Genomic DNA, 23,920 nt, shown 5'->3' with positions numbered 1-23,920 from the left:
CCATGTAACCTTTCGTATTTATCCTATTGTATAAAGGTTTTCTTGCATATTCTACACACCTGTATGTATGTATATATATATATATATATATATATATATATATATATATAGAAACCCTATTCATCACCCAAGATGCAGAATAGTTTATTCTTCATCCGAGATAATCTTAAGATCAATTTACAAAAAAAATACTTTTGAAATACAAATAGTTACATTTATATTGATGCACAACATCAAATTTGACAAAAGAAAAACAAAAACATAGGTCCACAAGACCAGAATAAATTCAATTTCTTGTATTTTTTGCACTATTTTTGTATGTTCGTAATTTTACGTGACATAAAATATTTTTACGTTGATTATGTTTTTTTACGGTCTCTTTTTACATATAAAATAAAACAAAATTTACGAAACATAAAATTACGGTACATTGATATTAAAAATAGAGGGGGGTGAAGAATAACTATTCATCACCCAGGGTGACGAATAGCGCGACCCTATATATATATATATATACACTAGCCCATCGCACATATATATATATATACACTAGCCCATGGCCTCCTGGAAACACAAGTTGCATATTTCCTAACAGACAAAAGATTCTAAAATTTGCAAAATAAAAATTAAAACACACACATAATGTTGTTATCATTTGAATCTTGTTCAAAGGGGCGAGTTCTTAATGGAAGAGATATGCAGTGTCTTCTGCATATTCCACAAAAAATATACACTCCCAACACATATAACTACAAACCCAGAACGCCTCTCTATACAGTGTAGACTATTACCCAAACAGAAGAGAAAAATCATCCAAAACAAGGGGTAACCAAGCAAGGCATACACGCCAAGCCGCAAAACCATATGTATGTATAGACGCTATTTGTGGCTAAACCCTCCGACCTGTCATCCAGTATCCAACAAGGACAGATAACATGAAGACAAAGAGCACAAACGTTTGTGAGAAACCCCTGAGAGATTGCCTTCTCTCACTAAGCCGTTCCTGAAAGTAAAGCAACGTTTACTAGGATTAGATATCAAGAATAGAAAAGCATAATGGCTAGCAGCAGAGTTTGGTTTGGAAAAGCAAACAAGTTGACTTCTTTTCATAGTAGGAGATATTATTATCTGTTGGCATAACTCCCGTCAACTTCTTTTGATCTTTTCGTGTCGTGTTACCATAGTCCGGCGATATTATATCAGGTTTGGCAGGACTTACCAGACTGCTCTGGTTAATTTCTTGTGTAATTAGTTATCTCTGCAGTATAATTGTGCGAGCAATACACATAAAGATTTACCCAGTTTCTCTGCATAACTTGGATGATAAATAGACCTCCTTCATTCATTTCTTAAAAGAATAAGGAAGCATGTTTTCAGGATAAAGATTTTGGGGAGAAGCATCACAGCAACATGGTACTTATATGGAAATAGTGCCAATATATCCTCATTAGATGAGAAGTCATACCAGCTCTTGTTGAAGCTTCTTGTTTTCAGCCACATATTTAACAACTTCTGACTTCACCGTAGAGGCGTCCTAAAGAATCACAGCGGATAAATAATGTCAGAAAACATAAATTTTCTCGGGAACTTTTAAGGTGGTATAAACATAATACTAATAGAAACAAAAATTATATCAATGTACACGAGGATTAATAAACATTAGTTATCACTGTCATCCCGGCAATGGCACAGAGAGGACAATGGCACGGAGGGGCATTTAAGAAAACTGAGATTAGCTATTACAATGCTCTTCAAACAATAAAAATCTAAGTCAATTGGTAGGATATACATGGCAAGAGTCTGTAGCTTGCAAGCATATGATAGTGCTAAACTAGAGCTAAATATCACCATTCTGAGTACATGTTTTTCTAAAGCATAATAATTGGGTCGCGATATTCATCACACGTGTGGCATAATGGACACCCGACCACACGACCCTATGTGGCATATCTAGGAGGCAGCCCACACGATCCTATGTGGCATACCCAGTAGGCAGCCCACACGATCCTGTGTGGCATACCCAGGAGGCAGCCCACACGATCTTGTGTGGGCGAACATTAGAACTATCCACACGTCCGGACGCAGCTACTTCATGCCACACGCCCAACAACAACTACTCATCCCCACCCTGCACGTCTGGCACAAAACAATTTGGCCCTGACATTTTTTGATGGCAACATTAGTTACCCGAGGATGGCAAACTTTAGTTGTAAAGCATGGCAACTTCTCTATTTAGGTTAACTATAGTTGCCATGTCTAATTAACGGTAGTTGCCACGTGTGATCAAATCATAGTTGTCATGTATGGTTAACCATAGTTGAAGTGTGTGATTAACTAGTTTCCACGTGTGGACCAACCATAGTTGCCATGTGTGATTAACTATTAGCCACATATGCACAAATGTAGTTGTCATCTATCACCGTACGAGCGTTGTGTGGGCGAAGAGCAGTTCACCCACACGGCATAGACTGGATGGTGTCCGTGTGGAAGAGGACTAGTTCACCCACACGGCGAAGCTGGCAACTGCGTGCTGCGGGTCGTGTGGGCGAGCGCTCTAACCCCCACATAATCACTATGCCTACGTGGCACTAAAATTCCAAGAGATTCCTGTAACATTCGTGCAATCCAGAATCAACGACGATTAAGACGTGTGGACCAAGTGTTGAAATGCCACACATGTGGGCATTATAATTTGGGTAATAATTTGATGAAGATAACATCCAAGCAGAATAATAGTAAGAATGCAGTGTATCAGTGAGTAATGTGCTGCACATTTGATGTTGCTATGTGCAACAACTGGTACTTGGACACAATATTAAGACAGATACAAGAACATAGCAATGCTGTTTTTTGGGGGAACAAATACTCACCTCGTCATGTGAAGCTTGTGGCCCAGATGCATATTCTTGCCTAGATGCCTGAAAAGGAAGATGGCACACCAACCACCATTAGGATTTATGAACAAATATGGCATCATATCTTACAGCATCAACCAGCAATAGCAGTACTTACAGCATCGATCATGGATTGTCTAAACACTTCATGGTCCACCTCCATATCTGCAATCTCTTCCTCGTCTCCCTCAGGCACCGGTGAGGGGGGATTTGCAGGGATGTAGACCACCCGCAGCTTGAACTCCTCCACCACCCTGCCAGGCGCTCTGCCGAACTGCAAACCATATCATTTACATTACAGATTACACAAATGACACAATCGATCAACATCCAGGGTGTCGACCCCGAGTGCTGCAAGAACTTACCATCTCAGGGACAATGTCCTTATGCGTTACCCCTTCCTGCACTACGACGCTCTGAATGAGGAACTTGTCCTTGCACTGGTAATCCTGCGGGATCTCCTTGGGTGCCTGCATCGTAACTAGAGCAAGCAACAATGCCACATGAGATGGGCTCATCAGCAAGCCAACTAATAACAATAATAAAGCATCTAATGCAGCAAAGTAGACATACTTGTGATACCGCAGGATCCCCCTGGCGGCACGATGCCGGAGGTAGGCCGCACCGCGTACTTTTTTGGGTTCGTTGTTTTCACCTGCACATGGAGCGTCGCATAGGACATCCGTCAGTCCGATTTCTCCAGAATATCATACTGCAGGTTTCAAAACAATCCCCACCTTGAAAGCCACACGCTCGTCGGTCTTGTTGACGAGCTCGATGCATCCTGAATTCGACTTCTTGAGCTCAACTGCTCAGAGCATCGACACATGAACGATCTGATCAGTCCCCAGAGGCCAATAGCCCAATACGAATCAAGAAGCAGCAGAAACTAGCTGAGGGTAGGTCCCAGGAGCACTTACATGGCATCTTGAGCTCTGAAGGGTAGATTCGAAGCAGCGTGTTACTCATGGCGCCGACAAACGAAGCACGACTGGAGAAAGTGAGAGAGTCGGAACCAAAAACCAATGATTCTCCTTCTTTTCTCCCACCGGCAGAGTCGCGAGCACGATCCAAGAACGAGCTCCGTGCCGTGCCGTGCGTCGTTTCCTACCTTCTCCTCGAAGCAGAGCACCAAGAGGCGGCTGGCAGAGGCTATCTGGCTGGCTACGAAGGGCGAAGCAGGGGAAGGCAGAGGATTTGTCGACGGGGGGAGAGGGCGAATCGGAGGAGACGGAGACGGGGACGGGGGGTAGGACTCCGGAGGGCGCAAGAAAGGAATTCGGGTGGGCGTAGACAAGGGATTGATGGATGGATTAGGCGGTTTCGGTTGGGAAACACTGGTGATTGGGTTGATTGATTGATTGTTGGGAGCGGTTGCGTCGTGGGTGATCCGGGCTTCTTCTTTCTTGGCTCCCTTTTATCTGTAGCGCGCGTTGCGTTGCGTTGGTTGAGGAGTTGTATATAATGTAAGTAGCTGGATTCGAGCAACCGCGGCGGCGGAGCCGGGTTTGCCAGTTGGGATTGGCCGGATACGGCGCCCACGTCGCCGCCCGGCAAAGAAAGGATCCTATCTCCACTCCCCTCTTACCTTTTCTTTTCCTTTGTCCTCCCGACTCCGACCGACGCCCGTGTCCACCTTTTCCTGATATAAGATATACAGCTTCTGTTGCCAATACTCACATCCTAAAATAAAATAAGTGTCTTAAACTTAGTACAACTTTGTGTATAGTATAAAGTTAAGATAATTATTTTAAAACAGAGGGAGTATAATACTGTACACTCTCTTCTATCGACATTATTTGTTGCTCAAACCAATGTATATAGAGAGAGTAGTATGATTTTTTTTCTTCATGGCCTTAAAGCAGATCGCCGTCCGGCTTCTCTCAATTAATTATACAGTACACATGTCCTGCCAAAACGTGCCAACAAGGAACATGGAGCCACTGATGATCTGATCAGCAGATGAATTCTACCCTGAAAAGGATCTACGCTGGCAGCTAATTAGTTTCTGAAAATAGCAGCATAATCATTTTTTTCACTCGTCCCAGCATCATCAGAGAACATCAACGTGCAAAGACCTGATGCTAGTGTTGCTGGCTACCGCACCGAAAGGGTACCCACTTATGAACTGCCAGGCAAGCATCATCACAACAATGGGTAGAAATGATGCGGCGTAAGGTCATCAATCTTCTGTCAAAAAAAAAAAACTTATCATCAATCAGATCTGAAGCTTCTACGCCGGGAACGAGCTTCTTCAGCTACCGTCGTCCACCTTCTTTGAGGACGTGTCACCGTCAAATAAGTCCAGAACAGTAATACTCCTTCTGATCCATATTAGTTTCGCTGCTTTAGTAAAATTTATACCAAATCAGCGTTGCTGAAATATCAAAGGCCTTTTGCAGCAAAACGGTACAAAAATGCCTCGATCGCTCCTTGTTTTCTCATCCGGGGTTGTCGCCACTGGCCAGCGATGCAGACAGTTGCAACGTCCTACTCCCCGGCCAATTCCCGCTCGCTTTCAACATTTGGATACACCACCTGACATCGCTTACTTTCTCTGTGTTTCCTCCCAAAAGCAAACTGAACAATATCCTAGTAGCTCTGAGAAGACTCTTTCTTGATGGAGAGAAACAGAATAATACTCTCTCCATAGTGTCAAAAAATGTCTTACATTATAAGACAGAGTAGTATAACTGAATGACAGGTGCTCTTCATGAGAGGAATCTCCTGCAGGTGATAGCACTTCTTGAACCTCTCGAACCTAACCTGACAAATCAAATTGGCATGGAATATCTACTAGCATATTCTGCTAGCAGCATATCCATTTTACGAAAACTATTGAACTATTGTAGCATAAGCAACTACGCTGTGAACCAATATTTCGAATGCACTCAGCATAAGCAATGCAAATCTAGGTAGTAGCACCTGCTATGATGAAGGAAGAGTAATCATGTTAGGACATCAGTACTATTAGTTGTCAATTGCCATTTGCAATAACTAAAAAGTGAAGAAACCACCATCTACCAACAATTGTACTCATAGAAAAGCAACTGGCTTCAATGTCCTTCATGGCATGCGCATCAGTTCAAGCAGAAACACTGGTGCTCACAAACGTGGTGAATGGATTGCAAGAAAAAATGCACTTGTGTGACAGTAATGCGACTGACCAAAAACATGCAAGAACTAGCATACAAGAAAGCTGCTGCGGCCGCACAAAAACCTCAAGATCAAGTTGCTGAGCCAGGCCTCTACCACGCCGAGCCAAGCCCCGGCGACTACATCGAGAATGTAGTGCCGGCCCAGAAGCACCCTTGACGCTGAAGTCGCGGCCGCCCAGAGGAACAGCGCCTCGCGGGGAAAACCCCCGTCCGCGAGGAAGGCGGCGACGAGGAAGGCGCGCGAGGAGTGGCCGCTGGGGAAGGACCAGTGGTCGACGGCGACGGCGACGTACATGTCCGCGGCGTTGTATGCCGGGCGCGGGCGGCGGACGATGAGCTTGGCGAGGCCGACGAAGGCGAGGTCGAGCACCAGGCCCAAGATGAGGCCAACGAGGAGAGGGGAGACCACGGACGAGGTGGTGGTGGAGATCAGCAGCAGGGATATGGGGACGGGGAGCCAGATGCGCCCGTCGCCGGCGACCTCGAAGGCCTTGAGGAGGAGGCGGGGCACCGGGAGGAAGAGGGCGTGGAGGCGGAGGGACACGGCGGCGTCCAGATCTCCGACGCCGCCCAGGAGAGTGGACTTGGCGAGCGCCTGCGGCGCGTGGGCGTTCGCCGGTGGCGAGGCGGATGCGGAAGCCATGCGCGCCGGCAGAGGGGAAGGGTGGGTCCAGGTGTTCAGTTTCTCCTCGTCCCTATGCTTCGGATTTTGCTCTCTGGCTTACGAGATTCGAAGGGTTGGAACGGGGTTGATCTATTTTTCCGTAATAAGCAAAGTTTGCCTCTGTCAACTAATACTCCCTCCATTCCCTTATACAAGGCCACTATTATAAAAAATACAAATTACATCAATACAAGGCCACTAACAGAAAACGAGGCAAAATTTAATGAGGGACTCCTCGTACAGGCAAGCATGCATGCGGTGGTAATTACGCTAGCTAGCTGTACTTCCTTCCTATTAGTACTAGTACTGCCGATCAGTTTTTTTTACATGCGATGGCATTAATGATTCCGGTAAAAGAAAAGAAAAGCTACTTCCTCCGTCACGGTTTAGAAGATTCCGGTAAAAGAAAAGAAAAGCTACTTCCTCCGTCATGGTTTAGAAGGCGCAGTTAAACTTGCGTGCGTTTTCAAAATAGACAAGGTTTAAGGCGCGAAAGCAATTATTCTTATTAATTAGTACTAGTACTAGTCATGCATGCGTCCTTCCAATTTGCTGCTCATGCATTAGTACTAGTATTCTCTCAGTTGATTAGGCGTATTAGCATTTACACCTGCTACATCTCACAACCAATCGATGACTACCTTGGTCCCAGAGATTTTCAAGCGTGCCTTCTAAACCGTGACGGAGGAAGTAGCTGATGATGCAATCATTAAATTCTGTATTGATACCTGTGTTTTGAGTTTGTGGCCTTGTATAAGGGAATGGAGGGAGTACAAGATTGATACCCCTAAAAAAACTAGGCGGCTGCTACAAATCTGTCGCCTGATTTGTACCAGTCGTAAGCCTCCTCGATAGTCGTCCAATGCGTCGAGTCCCCACCGTCGGATTCAGTCCGACACCGTCCCACCTGAGCAGCCACGCGCCGTCACCCCTCGCAACATTTTGCTTGTTGCATTGAAACGTACCAGCCCAACACCGCCCTACCTGAATCCCCGCGGATCGCGGGCGGCGACCTGCGACGACTCCGCCCTCCCCACCCACCCCTCCTGCCCGCTACCCTCTGCCCCCGTTCCACCCCCCACACCGCACCGCCGATCGACCACCTGCGGCAGATCTTGCTCGCCTGCAGCTAATCACAGTACCACAGCCACCAAACGACTCCGCCCTCCCCATCCACTGTTTGGACCATCATGGTGCAGCACATCTACACAGACATGGCTGCTTCAACTTTTGCTCGAAGCTCAGATGGATCCAGCTACATAAATCCAGCCGTGTTCTTCCCAGAAAATCGGATGTACGGTTCCACAGCAGATGTGGTGAGTTCCTCTGTAAAAAACACCTTGCGTTGCAATGTCACTATGCTAAAAAAAAGTCCTATCAAAATATGAAGCAATGCTTGTGATTCTATGATTTTTTGAGTTGAGCATGGTAGTCTTTGTCGGGTAAAAAACAGTATGGTTGCTGTAAAAATACAACCATACAGTATTCAGAATCAGTATAGTAGTCAATGATGTATCCTTGTCCAACAATGTTCAGAAAAATATGAAGTATCCTGCTGTCATTGAGTATGGTAGTCAATGCTTGTGTTGAGTATGGTAGCCAATGTTCAGAAATATATGTATCCCTCAAAATATGAAGTAATGTCCCATTGAGTATGGTAGTCAATGCTTGTGTTGCAATGCCATTATGCTAAAAAAACTCCTGCTGTCAAAACCAGTATGGTTGCTGCGCAAAAAATGTTGTATCCTTGTCCAACAATGCTCAGAAAAATGTGTGTTCAAAACTAGTAAAAGCCATGGTAAATAACTCGTAATGATGTAAACTTCTGTGAACTGGTAATGTGTATCATTGTCCTGATCAGAAAATGTTGTTGTGAACTGCACTGAAGAAATGCTAAATCCTTGTATCCTTGTCCTGCAAAAAAATCTTTTACAACAATTACTATGCTGCAAATTTCATGCATGCCTGGGCGATCTATTGATGTTAAAAAGTACTGATGTATGGATGTACTTTTGATTTTTTTTGTAGGATGCTCACGATGGAACAACAACTCAACATAGCTACACGGCGCATGATTTTGTAACAAATACAAGAACGAATTCACATGCTGGACTCAACTCAACTGCTACAATGTATGACTGTGATGATGAGGAAGAAGAAATTTCATCGCATCCACTATTACCATTTGTTGGCATGCAATTTGACACTGTCGATGATGCTACAATATTCTACAATGAATATGCCTTCAAGACTGGATTTGGAATACACATAGGCGCTTCTCGAAACAACCAAAAGAAAGGTCCTACGACACTTATCAAGAGGGTTTTTGAGAGTGTCCACAGAGGCAAGCCAGGAAGTAAAGCTGATAGTAACACTGCTTCAAGAAGGTCTATCAATTGGTGCAACCTCGTCTAGCAAAGATAGTTGGTTCGAAATGGATGTTACGAACAAACGTCAAACGAATAGGTTGTTGCGACATGATTGCAAAGCTAAGATGATAGTTGGAATCAGGGGAAACAAGTGGCTTGTATCACATTTTGTTGCGGAGCACACACACCCCCTGATGCCATAGCCAGAGCTTGTACGATACTACCGCTCACACCGCAACATTCCGGAAGAAGATATGGATCTCATAATGACCATGCATGATGTAAACTTCTCAACTTCATCGTGCATGGGGATGCTCTCAAGGGTGCGCGGCGGAGACCGCGGGATACTACCATATGCGAAGAGGGATGTATCAAATGTCCGGTCAAAGCTGCGCCAAAACCTAAACCTCCGAGACATGGATTTGACAGTTGAGTATTTTAAGAGGCGGGTAGCTGAGAATCCTCAGTTCTAGTATGAAAAAAATTGTTGATAAGGATACAAACTCGGTTACATGGCTCTTTTGGGTGGATGGCAGGACAAGGGCATTGTACCCTAAGTACAAAGACTGTATTTTCTTTGATACAACATTTTGTACAAATAGATACAACATTCCATTTGCTCCGATTGTCGGAGTGAACAACCATTTGCAAACGGTGCTGCTCGGCTATGCTTGCTACCAAATGAACAGATTGAAAGTTTCAAGTGGGTCTTCGAGAACATTCTGCTTGCAATGAACAATGAACACCCATTGAACATTATGACACACCAGGACAAGGCCATGGAAACTGCCATATCTCAAGTCTTCCCCAGCACGGTGCACAGATGCTGCAAATGGCATGTCCAGAGAAAAGCTCGTGAGAAGCTTGGTAGGATAATGAGCACAGGAGAGGTTTTTGAGCATGCTTTCTACAGGTGCATCACCGATTCTGACACGGTTGATTAATTTGAGGAGAAATGGCAGCATATGATACATTGCTTCGAATTAGTTGAGAATAGCCATCTTTGCAACATGTGGCGCACCCGTCACACGTGGGTCCCAGCGTTCTTTCGAAAGTGCTTCTTCCCCTTCACAAGCACTACTGGGAGGTCAAAGGGGCTAAACTCCTACTTCAAGACACTTGTGAACCCTCAAGATTCGGTGTGGAGGTTTGTGCAACAATATGAGATGCTACATGAGACTATGCTAGACCGTGAGGACAATCAAGCTTTCATTGGTGCAGCAACCACATCCCCGCTTTACTCTAGGTACAACATTGAACGTCAGGCAGTTGGTTTCTACACTCGAAGCGTGTTTTCCAAGTTTCAAGCAGAAGTGGCTGCATCAACAGGCTTTGTGCTAAACCAAGTTCCTTCTGTTGACATTGGAGGTGTGAAATTTGAGCTCTTTTCAAATTACTATGAAGACCCCAAGATATTTACAGTAAATGTTGAGATGGAACAAGAGATATTTGAGTGCAGCTGCAATTGTTTCGAAATGAATGGCATCGTATGTGCGCATATCATTAGAGTCATGGTCCAGCTCAATGTCCAAGCTATACCACAACGCTACTTGCTAGAACGTTGGTCGGAACAAGCAACTACACCAACCGGCAATAGTGCTCATCTACTGGATTTTGCGCTCCCTTCGAACAATACACTCAAGTACAACTCATTGTGCAGGAAGTTCACATGGTTGGCCTCTCAAGCTTGTAGCAATGATGATGCCTACAAAATACTAGATGATGCAACTCATACACTTGAGCCCATTATTGCTGCAGCAAAAAAGGGGAATTGCAAGAACAACGAGAATCGCAACAGCAGCAGCAGATCCAACAACAAAACACGGCACAACATGAGCAACACCCAACAACAATGCAGCAGCAACACGTGTCGCTTCAGCCAAAGAAACAGCAATCAAAACAGCCAAGACAACAACACCCAAAACCCGCAATTCAACAGCCAGAAGAACCCAATCCGCCGGTTGCACAAGATACCGAGGAGAGTGTCATGCTTCAAAACCCAACGCGTGTCCCGAAGAAAGGTTGACCGTCGGAAAAATCAAGAAGGAGAAAGACTTTGCTTGAGCAAAGAGAGGATGCAGCGAAGAAGAAGGCAAAAACAGAGGAGAAGAAGAAAGAAACAAAACCTAGAGGAAAACCTGGACCAAAGAAGAAAAAATACATATGCTCATACTGCAAAGAAGATGGTCACAGCACCCAAGTGTGCGAGTAGTTGAAACTTGCGATGGCTGTCCGGAAATGCAAATATTGCACCGAGGATGGTCATGCGGCGAATACATGTCCCTACCTGAGGGCTCCAATATTAGTGGATGCAAATGTCGCTAGAGCAACAAAACTTAGGCTTTGAGAAGAAAAAAGAAATGAAGAGCTCATTCGCCTGCTGCATAGAAAAAAGTCAAATGGAGGGGCTACTATGTCAGTGTAAATTTCTCCTTTCTAATTTTTGGTCACATGAGAAAGTCTCCTTCAAAAATGTAAAGCGCTAATTAGTGCAGCAGCAAGACACAGGGTCACATCTGTGTGCTGGACAAAAAAGTGAAGGTGTCTATTTAGTATAAATTTACAGTTGTTACATTTGTGCTTATCTCTTCAAAAATATATGATTTTCAATTTCAGTGTCTACCATGTGTGTGTTGGACAAAAAACTGGTGATGTTTGATTCTGTTTCAAAGCTTCCTTACAATTATTCTCCATTTTTGAGACAAAAATCCAACTATAAAAAAAGATATTTGGTAAAAAACTAGCCTATGGCTTCTGAGCATAAAATTAAAAATTTACTAAGTAAAAACATCTATGCAGCACCTTGCATTTTTAGGATATATAGAAGATACATGTGAGGGGACTGATAACAATTTCAAACAACGACAACTATATAAAATGGTAAACACAATTATCATATATTCATCATAAAGAAAAATGAGTTGCATTCATCTTCAAAAAAGAAAAAGGAAAAAAGGGACAAAAAAAGATACATGTGAGGGGACTGATAACAATTTCATTTGAACACAGTGTATTAACATCCCAACAAAAGTATCTCCACAAATTCATTGAACAAAATAAACACCGTCGATGCGTCAAAAGTGCCTCCAACACGAAGTTGCAATATTCCCAGACACTTACAAAAAAATAAAGGTTACATCTTGGTTACATCAAAATGTAAACCACAAAAATCTATCACAAAAAATGGCACGATTTAGCCGCCACCAGGGAAACCGGTTCCACTTCCACCATTTTGCCTTTATTCAAACTTCCAACAGCTTACTCAGCTGCTCTACAAGGTCCAAATTGTTGCTGGGATGCTTCAAAAGATTTGCTGCAATTCGTTTCCGGAGGTTGGGGATGTAAGTCTGTCAACAAAAACAACAAGAACACAAAAGGGGTTCGATGGATAGAAAAGGGCCATCAGAAAAATTGTATGCAGCTAGTACAAACATGTAAAACAAGTGTGGGTTACAGCTAGTACAAATAGGTAAAACAGCTAGCACAAACATGTTTCATTAACTGAAGTGAACAAAATCATGCACAACATTTTTAGGCACAAAAATCATAAACTATAAACAGACAGGTATAATTCGGTACCTCATCGAAATGCATCATGACAACGCCATTGTAGTTTTCCAAGTATGGAATTGCATAAAAGCCGCAATTATAACTGAAAAACATTAAAAAAAAGAAAAATATAAGTATTTTAAAAAATAAGATTCATGCCCAGCATTGTCAAAATGCATCCATCCTTGTTGCACACAAGGAAAACATTGATTTACCAAAAAAATAGACAAAAAAGGCTGTTAAATTTAAGCACAAGTAGTTAGCAACCACAACCTGGAGACTAACTCTGGATTGCATCACACCAGCATACTGATACGTCCATTTTGCATCATGTTTTCATGTTGATGTTTATCGCTTCTTTGGCTGTTATTTCACTTCACGGTACTATTCTTATGCCTTTTCTCTCTTATTTTGCAAGGTTTACATGAAGAGGGAGAATACTGGCAACTGGAATTCTGGCCTGAAAGTGGAGCAAAGTTCAGATACCTATTCTGCGCAACTCCAAACGCCGTGAAAATCAACGGGGATTTTTTCCCCGATTTATCAAAAATACTGGGCCGAAGAAGTGCCGGAGGGGCACCAGGGGGTGCCCACAAGCCTGCACGATGCGGCCACCCCCCCAGGCCGCGCCATGGGGGCTTGTGGGAAGCCCACTGGCCCACTGGCCCCCCTCTTTTGCTATATGGATGGTTTCGTCCAGGAAAAAAAATCACAGAGGAGCTTTTTCGTGGTTTCACCGTCGCCACGATGCAGAACTTGAGCAGAACCAATCTAGAGCTCCGGCAGGACGATCCTGTCGGGGAAACTTCCCTCCCGGAGGGGGAAATCGTCGCCATCGTCATCACAAACACTCCTCTCATTGGAGGGGACTCGTCACCATCAACATCTTCACCAGCACCATCTCATCTCCAAACCCTTGTTCATCACTTGTAACCAATCTCCGTCTCGCAACTCCGATTGGTACTTGTAAGGTTGCTAGTAGTATTGATTACTCTTTGTAGTTGATGCTAGTTGGATTACTTGGTGGAAGAGTTTATGTTCAGATCCTTGATGCTACTCATTACCTCTCTGGTCATGATTATGATTATGCTTTGTGAGTAGTTACTTTTGTTCCTGAGGACATGGGATAAGTCATGCTAATAGTAGTCATGTGAATTTGGTATTTGTTCGGTAATTTGATATGTTGTATGTTGTTTTTCCTCTAGTGGTGTTATGTGAACGTCGACTACATAACACTTCACCATTATTTGGGCCTAGAGGAAGGCATTGGGAAGTAGTAAGTAGATGATGGGTTGCTAGAGTGACAGAAGCTTAAACCCTAGTTTATGCGTTACTTCGTAAGGGGCTGATTTGGATCCACTAGTTTAATGCTATGGTTAGACTTTGTCTTAATTCTTCTTTCGTAGTTGCGGATGCTTGCGAGAGGGGTTAATCATAAGTGGGATGCTTGTCCAAGTAAGGGCAGTACCCAAGCGCCGGTCCACCCACATATCAAACTATCAAAGTAACGAACGTGAATCATATGAACATGATGAAACTAGCATGACAGAAATTCCCGTGTGTCCTCGGGAGCGTTTTTCCTCCTATAAGACTTTGTCCAGGCTTGTCCCTTGCTACGAAAGGGATTGGGCCACTTTGCTGCACCGTTGCTACTTTTGTTACTTGTTGCTTGCTACGAATCATCTCACCACACAATCACTTGTTACCGACAATTTCAGTGCCTGCAGATTTTACCTTGCTGAAAACCACTTGTCAGATCCTTCTGCTCCTCGTTGGGTTCGACACTCTTACTTATCGAAAGGGCTACGATTGATCCCCTATACTTGTGGGTCATCAAGACTCTTTTCTGGCGCCGTTGCCGGGGAGTGAAGCGCCTTTGGTAAGTGGAACTTGGTAAGGAAACATTCATATAGTGTGCTGAAATTTGTTGTCACTTGTCACTATGGATACTAATCCTTTGAGGGGCTTGTTCGGGGTATCTTCACCTCGAACGGAAGCACAAAGAGTTGCTCCTCAACCTGCTGCACCTACTGAAAATATTTGCTTTGAATTTCCTTCAGGTATGCTTGTGAAACTGCTGGCTAATCCTTTTACAGGAGATGGAACATCACATCCATACTTGTATCTAATCTATGTAGATGAAGTTTGTGGTTTATTTAAGCTTGCAGGTGTGCCCGAGGATGAGGTCAAGAAGAAGGTTTTTCCTTTATCTTTGAAGTATAAGGCGTTGACATGGTATAGGCTATGTGATGATACTGGATCATGGGACTACAATCGGTTGAAATGGGAATTTCATCAAAAGTTTTATCCTATGCATTTAGTACATCATGATCGGAATTATATTTATAATTTTTGGACTCGTGACAGATAAAGCATCGCTTAAGCTTGGGGGAGGCTTAAATCAATGCTATATTCATGCCCCAATCATGAGCTCTTGAGAGAAATTATCATTTAGAACTTCTATGCTCGGCTTTCTCATGATGATCGCATCATGCTTGACACTTCTTGTACCTGTTCTTTTATGAAGAGAGATATTGACTTCAAATGGAATTTATTGGAGATAATTAAACGCAACTCTGAAGATTGGGAGCTTGAAGAAGGTAAGGAGTCAGGTATGAATTTCACTTTTGATTGCGTTAAATCCTTTGTTGTGACAAATACTTTTTGTGACTTTAGCGCTAAGTATGGACTTGACTCTGAGATAGTAGCTTCATTGTGTGAATCCTTTGCTTCCCATATTGATCTCCCCAAAGAGAAGTGGTTTAAATATCATCCGCCTTTAGAAGTCAATGTAGTTAAACCCACTCCAGTTGAAGAGAAAGTCATTGCCTATAATGATCCTGTGGTTCCTAGTGCTTACATTGAGAAACCACCTTTCCCTGTTAGGATAAAGGATCATTCTAAAGCTTCAACTGTGATATGTAGAGGCTACATTAGAACACCTACACCCCCTGAGAAAATTAGAGTTGAACCTAGCATTTCTATTATCAAAGATCTTCTGTCTGAAGAAGTTGAGGGACATAATATTCACTTCTGTGAAGATGCTGCTAGAATTGCTAAACCTCACGCTAGAGACAAACATAGGCCTGTTGTTGGCATGCCTGTGGTTTCTATTAAGATAGGAGATCATTGTTATCATGGTTTATGTGACGTGGGTGCTAGTGTTAGTGCAATACCTCAATCCTTATACGATGAAATTAAAGATGAGATTTCACCTGTTGAGATAGAGCCTATTGATGTCACTATTCAGCTTGCCAATAGAGATACTATCTGCCCTGTGGGAATTGTTAGGGATGTTGAAGTCTTGTGTGGTAAAATGAAATATCCTGCTGATTTCCTCGTTCTTGCTACCGCTCAAGATAGCTTTTGTCCCATCATATTTGGCAAACCTTTTCTCAATACCGTCAATGCTCATATTGACTGTGAGAAGCAAACTGTCACTGTTGGCTTTGAAGGTGTGTCACATGAGTTCAGTTTCTCTAAGTTTGGTAGATAACCTCATGAAAAGGAGTTGCCTAGTAGGGATGAAACTATTGCCTTAGCCTCTATTGCAGTGCCTCCTAGTGATCCCTTAGAGCAATACTTGCTTGAGCATGAAAATGATATGCATATGGATGAAAGGGATGAAATAGATAGAGTTGTCTTAGAACAATATCCTATCCTTAAGAATAACTTGCCTGTTGACCTGCTTGGAGATCCACCCCCACCAAAGGGTGATCCTGTGTTCGAGCTTAAACAGTTGCCTGATACTCTTAATTATGCCTATCTTGATGAAAAAGAGATATATCCTGTTATTATTAGTGCTAGCCTCTCGGAGCATGAAGAAAAGAAGTTACTAAAAACTCTGAGGAAGCACTATGCTGCTATTGGATATACTCTTGATGATCTTAAGGGCATTAGTCCCACTCTATGCCAACACAAGATCAAAACTGATCTTGATTTCAAACCAGTTGCTGATCATCAAAGGAGATTGAATCCTAAGATGAAAGAGGTAGTAAGAAAAGAAATACTAAAGCTCCTGGAAGCGGGTATTATCTATCCTGTTGCTCATAGCCATTGGGTGAGTCCGGTGCATTGCGTCCCTAAGAAGGGAGGCATTACCGTTGTCCCTAATGATAAGGATGAATTGATCTCTCAGAGGATTATTACTGGCTATAGGATGGTGATCAATTTTAGGAAATTGAATAAAGCCACTAGGAAAGATCATTACCCTCTGCCTTTTATCGACCAAATGCTAGAAAGGCTGTCTAAACACACACACTTCTGCTTTCTAGACGGTTATTCTGGTTTCTCCCAAATACAAGTTGCACAATATGATCAGGAGAAAACCACTTTCACATGCCCTTTCGATACCTTTGCTTATAGACGTATGCCTTTTGGCTTATGCAATGCACCTGCCACCTTTCAAAGATGTATGATGGCTATATTCTCTGACTTTTGTGAAAAATTTGTTGAGGTTTTCATGGATGACTTCTCCATTTATGGGTCTTCTTTTGACGATTGCCTCAACAACCTTGATCGAGTCTTACTGAGATGTAAAGACACCAATCTTGTCTTGAATTGGGAGAAGTGCCACTTTATGGCCAATGAAGGCATCGTCTTAGGACATAAAATTTCTGAAAGAGGTATTGAAGTCGATAAGGCTAAGGTTGATGCAATCGAGAAAATGCCATACCCCACAGATATCAAAGGTATAAGAAGTTTCCTTGGTCATGCTGGTTTCTATAGAAGGTTCATTAAAGACTTTTCTAAGATTCTAGGCCTCTTACCAATCTCTTGCAAAAGGATATTCCTTTTTTTTGACGATGATTGTGAGGAAGCCTTTGAAATACTTAAGAGGGCTTTGATAAATGCACCTATTGTTCAACCACCTGATTGGAACTTGCCCTTTGAGATCATGTGTGACGCTAGTGATTATGTTGTCGGTGCTGTTCTAGGGCAAAGAGTTGATAAGAAGTTGAATGTTATTCACTATGCTAGTAAAACTCTAGACAGTGCCCAGAGAAACTATGCTACTACTGAAAAGGAATTTTTAGCAGTCGTGTTTGCTTGTGAAAAGTTTAGGTCTTACATAGTTGATTCCAAAGTCACTATTCACACTGATCATGCTGCTATTAAGTACCTCATGGAGAAAAAGGACGCTAAACCTAGACTTATCAGATGGGTTATCTTTCTACAAGAATTTGATTTGCACGTTGTCGACAGAAAGGGTGCTGATAATCCCATAGCAGATAACTTGTCTAGGTTGGAGAACGTTCTTGATGACCCACAACCTATTGATGATAGCTTTCCCGATGAGCAACTGTATGTCATCAATGCTTCACGTAGTGCACCGTGGTATGCTGATTATGCGAACTATATCATTGCCAAATACATACCACCTAGTTTCACATACCAGCAAAAGAAGAAATTCTTCTTTGACTTGAGACATTACTTTTGGGATGATCCTCACCTTTATAAGGAAGGAGTAGATGGTGTTATTAGACGTTGTGTACCTGAACATGAACAGGGACAGATCCTACAAAAGTGTCACTCCGAGGCCTACGGAGGACACCATGCGGGAGATAGAACTGCACAGAAGGTATTGCAATCAGGTTTCTATTGACCCACTCTCTTCAAGGATGCCCGTAAGTTTGTCTTGTCTTGTGACGAATGTCAAAGAGTAGGTAATATTAGCAAACGTCAGGAAATGCCTATGAACTATTCACTTGTCATTGAACCATTTGATGTTTGGGGCTTTGATTATATGGGACCTTTTCCAAAATCCAACGGGTATACGCATATCTTACTTGCTGTAGATTACGTCACTAAGTGGGTAGAAGTTATCCCCACTAGTAGTGTTGATCACAACACCTCTATCAAGATGCTGAAAGAAGTTATCTTCCCTAGATTTGGAGTCCCTAGATATCTAATGACCTACGGTGGTTCACACTTCATTCATGGTGCTTTCCGTAAAACGCTTGCTAAGTACGATGTCAACCATAGAATTGCGTCTCCATACCACCGTCAGTCCAGTGGTGAAGTAGAGCTAAGCAATAGAGAGATTAAACTAATTCTCTAAAAGACTGTAAACAGGTCTAGAAAGAATTGGTCTAAGAAGCTCGATGATGCACTGTGGGCTTATAGAACTGCCTATAAGAATCCCATGGGCATGTCTCTGTACAAAATGGTGTACGGTAAAGCATGTCATTTACCTCTTGAGCTAGGGCATAAAGCTTATTGGGCAATCAAAGAGCTCAACTTTGATTTCAAACTTGCCGGTGAGAAGAGGTTATTTGATATTAGCTCGCTTGATGAGTAGAGAACTCAGGCATATGAGAATGCCAAGTTGTTCAAAGAGAAGGTTAAGAGGTGGCATGATAAGAGGATACAAAAGCGTGAGTTCAATGTAGGTGATTATGTCTTGCTATATAAATCTCGTTTAAGACTCTTTGCAGGCAAGCTTCTCCCTAAATGGGAAGGTCCCTATGTTGTTGAGGAAGTATATCGTTCAGGTGCTATCAAGATCAACAACACGGAAGGTAATTGTCCGAGAGTTGTAAATGGACAGAGAATCAAGCATTATATCTCAGGTACTCCCATAAATGTTGAAAGCAATATCATCAATACCATAACTCCGGAGGAATACCTAAGGGATATTTATCAGCCTGTTTCAGACTCCGAAAACGAAGAGGTATGTGATTCGGTAAGAAAATAGAGTCCAAAACTTTTCCAATAGGAATTTTTCTCTGTTTTGAAATATTTGAAAAAATACAAAAAATGGAAGTAGTCCAGAAAGTGCGCGAGGAGGCGACAAGCCTGCACGGCGCGGGCCCACCCCGTGGCAGCGCCGTGAGGGTTTGTGGCCACCTCGTGTGCCTCCTGGACTACGTTTTCGTGCAGGGGACTCCTTCTGGTGTGGAAAAAATCATTATATACTCCCGTTTGGTCTGACCCCTGCATCACGCAGATTTCCTCTGTTTTTCGTTTCGAGCCTGTTTTCTGCCACAGATCTAGGTCAAGATGTCGTCCTAGGAATCTGTGGGGGAGAACAACCTCCGTCAAATCTATGGAGAAGTTCATGCTGATTTGATAAGGATGGAGGTCATGAAGGCTAAGGGAAGGCTACCTAAAGATACCAAGGGCAAAGCTAAGGAGAAGGATCAGGCATGGGACAAAGTGCAATCTGTGCTCAACAAGGAAGAAGTTGAAGAAGTGGATCTCCTCCAACCCTACCTCCACCTACTGTCTCCATCTTTGATTGAACTCTTGAGGTTTTGTGAAACAACTCGTGCTCGCAATACTTGTCTCACTCGTGAAGTTGTTTTGCTGGAAAAACATATCGCAGATCTCCAAGGCATAAATCAAAGATTAATGGCCCTCTTGGAGTCAAAGATTGCAACAACTCCACCATCACCACCAAAGGAAGACAACTGAGCGTTGGTATGGGCAATCCCCTTGGCTTGTGCCAAGATTGGGGGAGTTGCCCCGGTATCGTATCACCATCACATCTTTTGCCTTTACCTTTGTTTTACTTTTCCTTTTCAGTTTTCTCTTTTTCTCTAGTAGATTAAAAGTCTTAGTGTTTTAGTCTTGAGTTTTGCTTTGTGTCACCCCCGATGTATTCTTTCTCGTGAGCCATATAATAAAGAGTGTCTTAGTTGAAGGGCTTTGCCTCTTGCCACGATCAAAAGAGTGAGAATAGAACAAAAGCATGAAAGATCATGTTATGATCTTATGGGAAGTGATGGCTTCAAATATAAAAAGAATGAGGATTGAAACTTGTTGAGGGTAGGCAAACGTAGACCTTGGTCATGGTTGCAATTAATAGGAAGTGATAAAGAAGGAGAGGTTCACATATAAATATATCATCTCTGACACCATCTATGATTGTGAACACTCACTAAACTATTACATGCCTAGAAGTAGATGTTGGACAAGGAAGACAACGTAATGAATTGCGTCTGCTTGGCTCTGAACAATGTTATATGATTAGAGATCCCTTAGCATGTGACGATTGCTTCCACCTCACAATAGCCAAAACTCCCGCACCAAGTAGAGATACTACTTGTGCATCCATAAACCTTCAAAACAGTTTTGCCTTGAGTGTTCACGATACCTATCTATGGATTGAATAAGATCCCTCAAGTAAGTTGTCATCGGTGCAAGCAATAAAAATTGTTCTCTAATATGTATGATCTATTAGTGTGTGGAAAATAAGATTTATACAAACCTGTGATGAGGAAGACATAAAAGCAACGGACTGCATGATAAAGTTCTTTATCACAGGGGGCAATATAAAGTGACGTTCCTCCGCACTAAGAGGACACACATCCAAACCTCAAAAGCGCATGACAACCTATGCTTCCCTCTGCGAAGGGCCTATCTTGTACCTTTACTTTTTGCCCTTGAAATAGTCATGGTGATCTTCACCAATTCCTTATTCCGCCTTTATCTTGGCTACCGTCACATGCTTGGGAAAGATCTATATTCATATGTCAACTTGGAGGTAGGCATTCATGAATTATTATTGTTGACATTACCCTTGAGGTAAGCAGTTGGGAGGCAAAACTAGAAGCCCCTATCTTTCTCTGTGTCCAGCTGAAACTTTGATCTCATGAGTTCCACGTGAGTTGTACCAATTGTAGAGAACGAAAGCATGATTGAGTATGTGGATTTGCTTTACAAGCTCTTACTTGACTCTTTCTGATGTTGTGATAAATTGCAATTGCTTCGATGACTAAAGGCTATCGGTTGTTACTTCTCGGTAAGATTCTTGATCCATGCTTTACTTTGTGAAGGAATTATCACTTTAGCATGAGAGATTATATGTTGGTATTGCTGTTCTCATCATGATCATGATGCATGCATGTTCGTATCTTGTTTTGTCGACACCTTGATCCCTAAACATGTGGACATATTTATTGAGCTCAGCTTTCGCTTGAGGACAAGCGAGGTCTAAGCTTGGGGGAGTTGATACGTCCATTTTGCATCATGTTTTCATGTTGATATTTATCGCTTCTTTGGCTGTTATTTCACTTCACGGTACTATTCTTATGCCTTTTCTCTCTTATTTTGCAAGGTTTACATGAAGAGGGAGAATACCGACAACTGGAATTCTGGCCTGAAAGTGGAGCAAAGTTGAGATACCTACTCTGCGCAACTCCAAACGCCGTGAAAATCAACGGGGATTTTTTCCCGATTTATCAAAAATACTGGGCCGAAGAAGTGCCGGAGGGGCACCATGGGGTGCCCACAAGGCTGCACGGCGCGACCACCCCCCAGGCCGCGCCATGGGGGCTTGTGGGCAGCCCACTGGCCCCCCTATTTTTCTATATGGAGGGTTTCGTCTAGGAAAAAATTACAGAGGATCTTTTTCGTGGTTTTTCCGCCGCCACGAGGCGAAACTTGAGCAGAACCAATCTAGAGCTCCAGCAGGACGATCCTGCCGGGGAAACTTCCCTCCCGGAGGGGGAAATAGTCACCATCTTCATCACCAACAATCCTCTCATCGGAGGGGACTCGTCACCATCAACACCTTCATCAACAGCATCTCATCTCCAAACCCTAGTTCATCACTTCTAACCAATCTCTGTCTCGCGACTCCGATTGGTACTTGTAAGGTTGCTAGTAGTGTTGATTACTCTTTGTAGTTGATGCTAGTTGGATTACTTGGTGGAAGAGTTTATGTTCAGATCCTTGATGCTACTCATTACCTCTCTGGTCATGATTATGATTATGCTTTGTGAGTAGTTACTTTTGTTCCCGAGGACATGGGATAAGTCATGCTAATAGTAGTCATGTGAATTTGGTATTTGTTCGGTAATTTGATATTTTGTATGTTGTTTTTCCTCTAGTGGTGTTATGTGAATGTCGACTACATAACACTTCACCATTATTTGGGCCTAGAGTAAGGCATTGGGAAGTAGTAAGTAGATGATGGGTTGCTAGAGTGACAGAAGCTTAAACCCTAGTTTATGCGTTACTTCGTAAGGGGCTGATTTGGATCCACTAGTTTAATGCTATGGTTAGACTTTGTCTTAATTCTTCTTTCGTAGTTGCGGATGCTTGCGAGAGGGGTTAATCATAAGTGGGATGCTTGTCCAAGTAAGGGCAGTACCCAAGCGCCGGTCCACCCACATATCAAACTATCAAAGTAACGAACGTGAATCATATGAACATGATTAAACTAGCATGACAGAAATTCCCGTGTGTCCTCGGGAGCGTTTTTCCTCATATAAGACTTTGTCCGGGCTTGTCCCTTTCTACAAAAGGGATCGGGCCACTTTGCTGCACCGTTGCTACTTTTGTTACTTGTTGCTTGCTACGAATCATCTCACCACACAATCACTTGTTACCGACAATTTCAGTGCGTGCAGATTTTACCTTGTTGAAAACCACTTGTCAGATCCTTCTGCTCCTCATTGGGTCGACACTCTTACTTATCGAAAGGACTACGATTGATCCCCTATACTTGTGGGTCATCACATACCAGCAGGTCAAACCCCGTTTTATTTGCTGTGAGTTTAAAAAAGTTTAAGCACAAGTATAAGGCTAACCCCCCTGAACCCACTCACACGATTCTTAAATGTAAACAAAAACTTATGTATCTAAACAACAACATCCTCTCATAGAAGGAAGTGCAACAAACACCGCCGGCATGCTTTCATTGTCATAACATCAAAAACTTCATGGATTGTATAAAATTAATACAAAAGTAAGGGGACAACATAAGTAGTTTCAACTTCTGATAAAATACAATGCCAGGTGTTTAAACCAGCAGCATCTATACTAGTCGTCAATTGTTTATCAATTAGAAAACTATCAATCAATCCCTTATCTACATAAAAAAACCTTATTGAGCAGCATTCACAAATCCTACAACCATATAGGGGAGAAATACCACAAAACAGATGAAAACAGTTGCCTCATTTACAAACTCTTGAGAGATTAAACAAGGGATAAACATGGACAGGTCGAACTAAGCCACGAATCTAAACAAGTACAAGACTACAAGTACAAATCCTTACTGTGTTCCTTGTGTTGGGTAATCTGGGGTGACAATCTCAAAGCAATTGAGATCAAATTTGAACGCGGATTCGCAGTTTGCAACCTTCTTTATGTTGGTGATCTGATTGGATGCAACACAAAACAATAGTTTAAAAAATGATATTCTCGTGTGTGAATCATACTGATATTGAAACAAAAAGTGATCATACAAATAAATATACTAGATTGATCACTCTCAGAAAAGACAGGTAAAAAACTTCATTACCACATTGTTGGTTGCATTCATGAGCAATGTAA

The 23,920-nt window shown here is 42.7% G+C and overlaps 2 protein-coding genes and 1 pseudogene across 2 annotated transcripts; 1 reads left to right on the top strand and 2 right to left on the bottom strand.

The window, feature by feature from the left end:
* Window positions 1-626: 626 nt before the first annotated feature.
* LOC123402916 (vesicle-associated protein 1-3-like) lies at window positions 627-4,607 on the bottom strand. The gene is made up of 8 exons (XM_045096883.1): window positions 3,815-4,607; window positions 3,632-3,702; window positions 3,468-3,549; window positions 3,260-3,375; window positions 3,013-3,168; window positions 2,871-2,918; window positions 1,466-1,534; window positions 627-1,003 (listed from the first exon to the last, which is right to left on the bottom strand). The coding sequence occupies exons 1-8, from the start codon at window positions 3,861-3,863 to the stop codon at window positions 890-892; spliced, it is 705 nt and encodes a 234-aa protein (XP_044952818.1). The 5' UTR covers window positions 3,864-4,607; the 3' UTR covers window positions 627-889.
* A 1,308-nt stretch (window positions 4,608-5,915) lies between these two features.
* Window positions 5,916-6,793, bottom strand: LOC123402917 (probable lipid phosphate phosphatase beta). Its single transcript, XM_045096884.1, has one exon. It carries the CDS (start codon window positions 6,693-6,695, stop codon window positions 6,078-6,080), a length of 618 nt encoding a protein of 205 aa, XP_044952819.1. The 5' UTR covers window positions 6,696-6,793; the 3' UTR covers window positions 5,916-6,077.
* Window positions 6,794-8,813: 2,020 nt separating this feature from the next.
* On the top strand, window positions 8,814-11,412 carry LOC123400956 (annotated as a pseudogene).
* Window positions 11,413-23,920: the final 12,508 nt, after the last annotated feature.

This window comes from Hordeum vulgare, chromosome 6H, assembly GCF_904849725.1.
Source record: "Hordeum vulgare subsp. vulgare chromosome 6H, MorexV3_pseudomolecules_assembly, whole genome shotgun sequence".
Taxonomy (NCBI): domain Eukaryota; kingdom Viridiplantae; phylum Streptophyta; class Magnoliopsida; order Poales; family Poaceae; genus Hordeum; species Hordeum vulgare.
Note: the sequence above shows the minus strand (reverse complement) of the source record. Positions and strands in the feature narration are given on the sequence as shown.

Excerpts from the sequence above, each read along its gene's own strand:
- LOC123402916 (XM_045096883.1), bottom strand. The coding sequence starts at position 3,863 with ATGAGTAACACGCTGCTTCGAATCTACCCTTCAGAGCTCAAGATGCCA. Across the intron at positions 2,919-3,012 it reads GACAATCCATGATCGATGCT|GCATCTAGGCAAGAATATGC; the intron begins GTAAGTACTGCT and ends CTTCCTTTTCAG. Across the intron at positions 1,004-1,465 it reads AGAAGCTTCAACAAGAGCTG|GAACGGCTTAGTGAGAGAAG; the intron begins GTATGACTTCTC and ends CTTTACTTTCAG.
- LOC123402917 (XM_045096884.1), bottom strand. The coding sequence starts at position 6,695 with ATGGCTTCCGCATCCGCCTCGCCACCGGCGAACGCCCACGCGCCGCAG.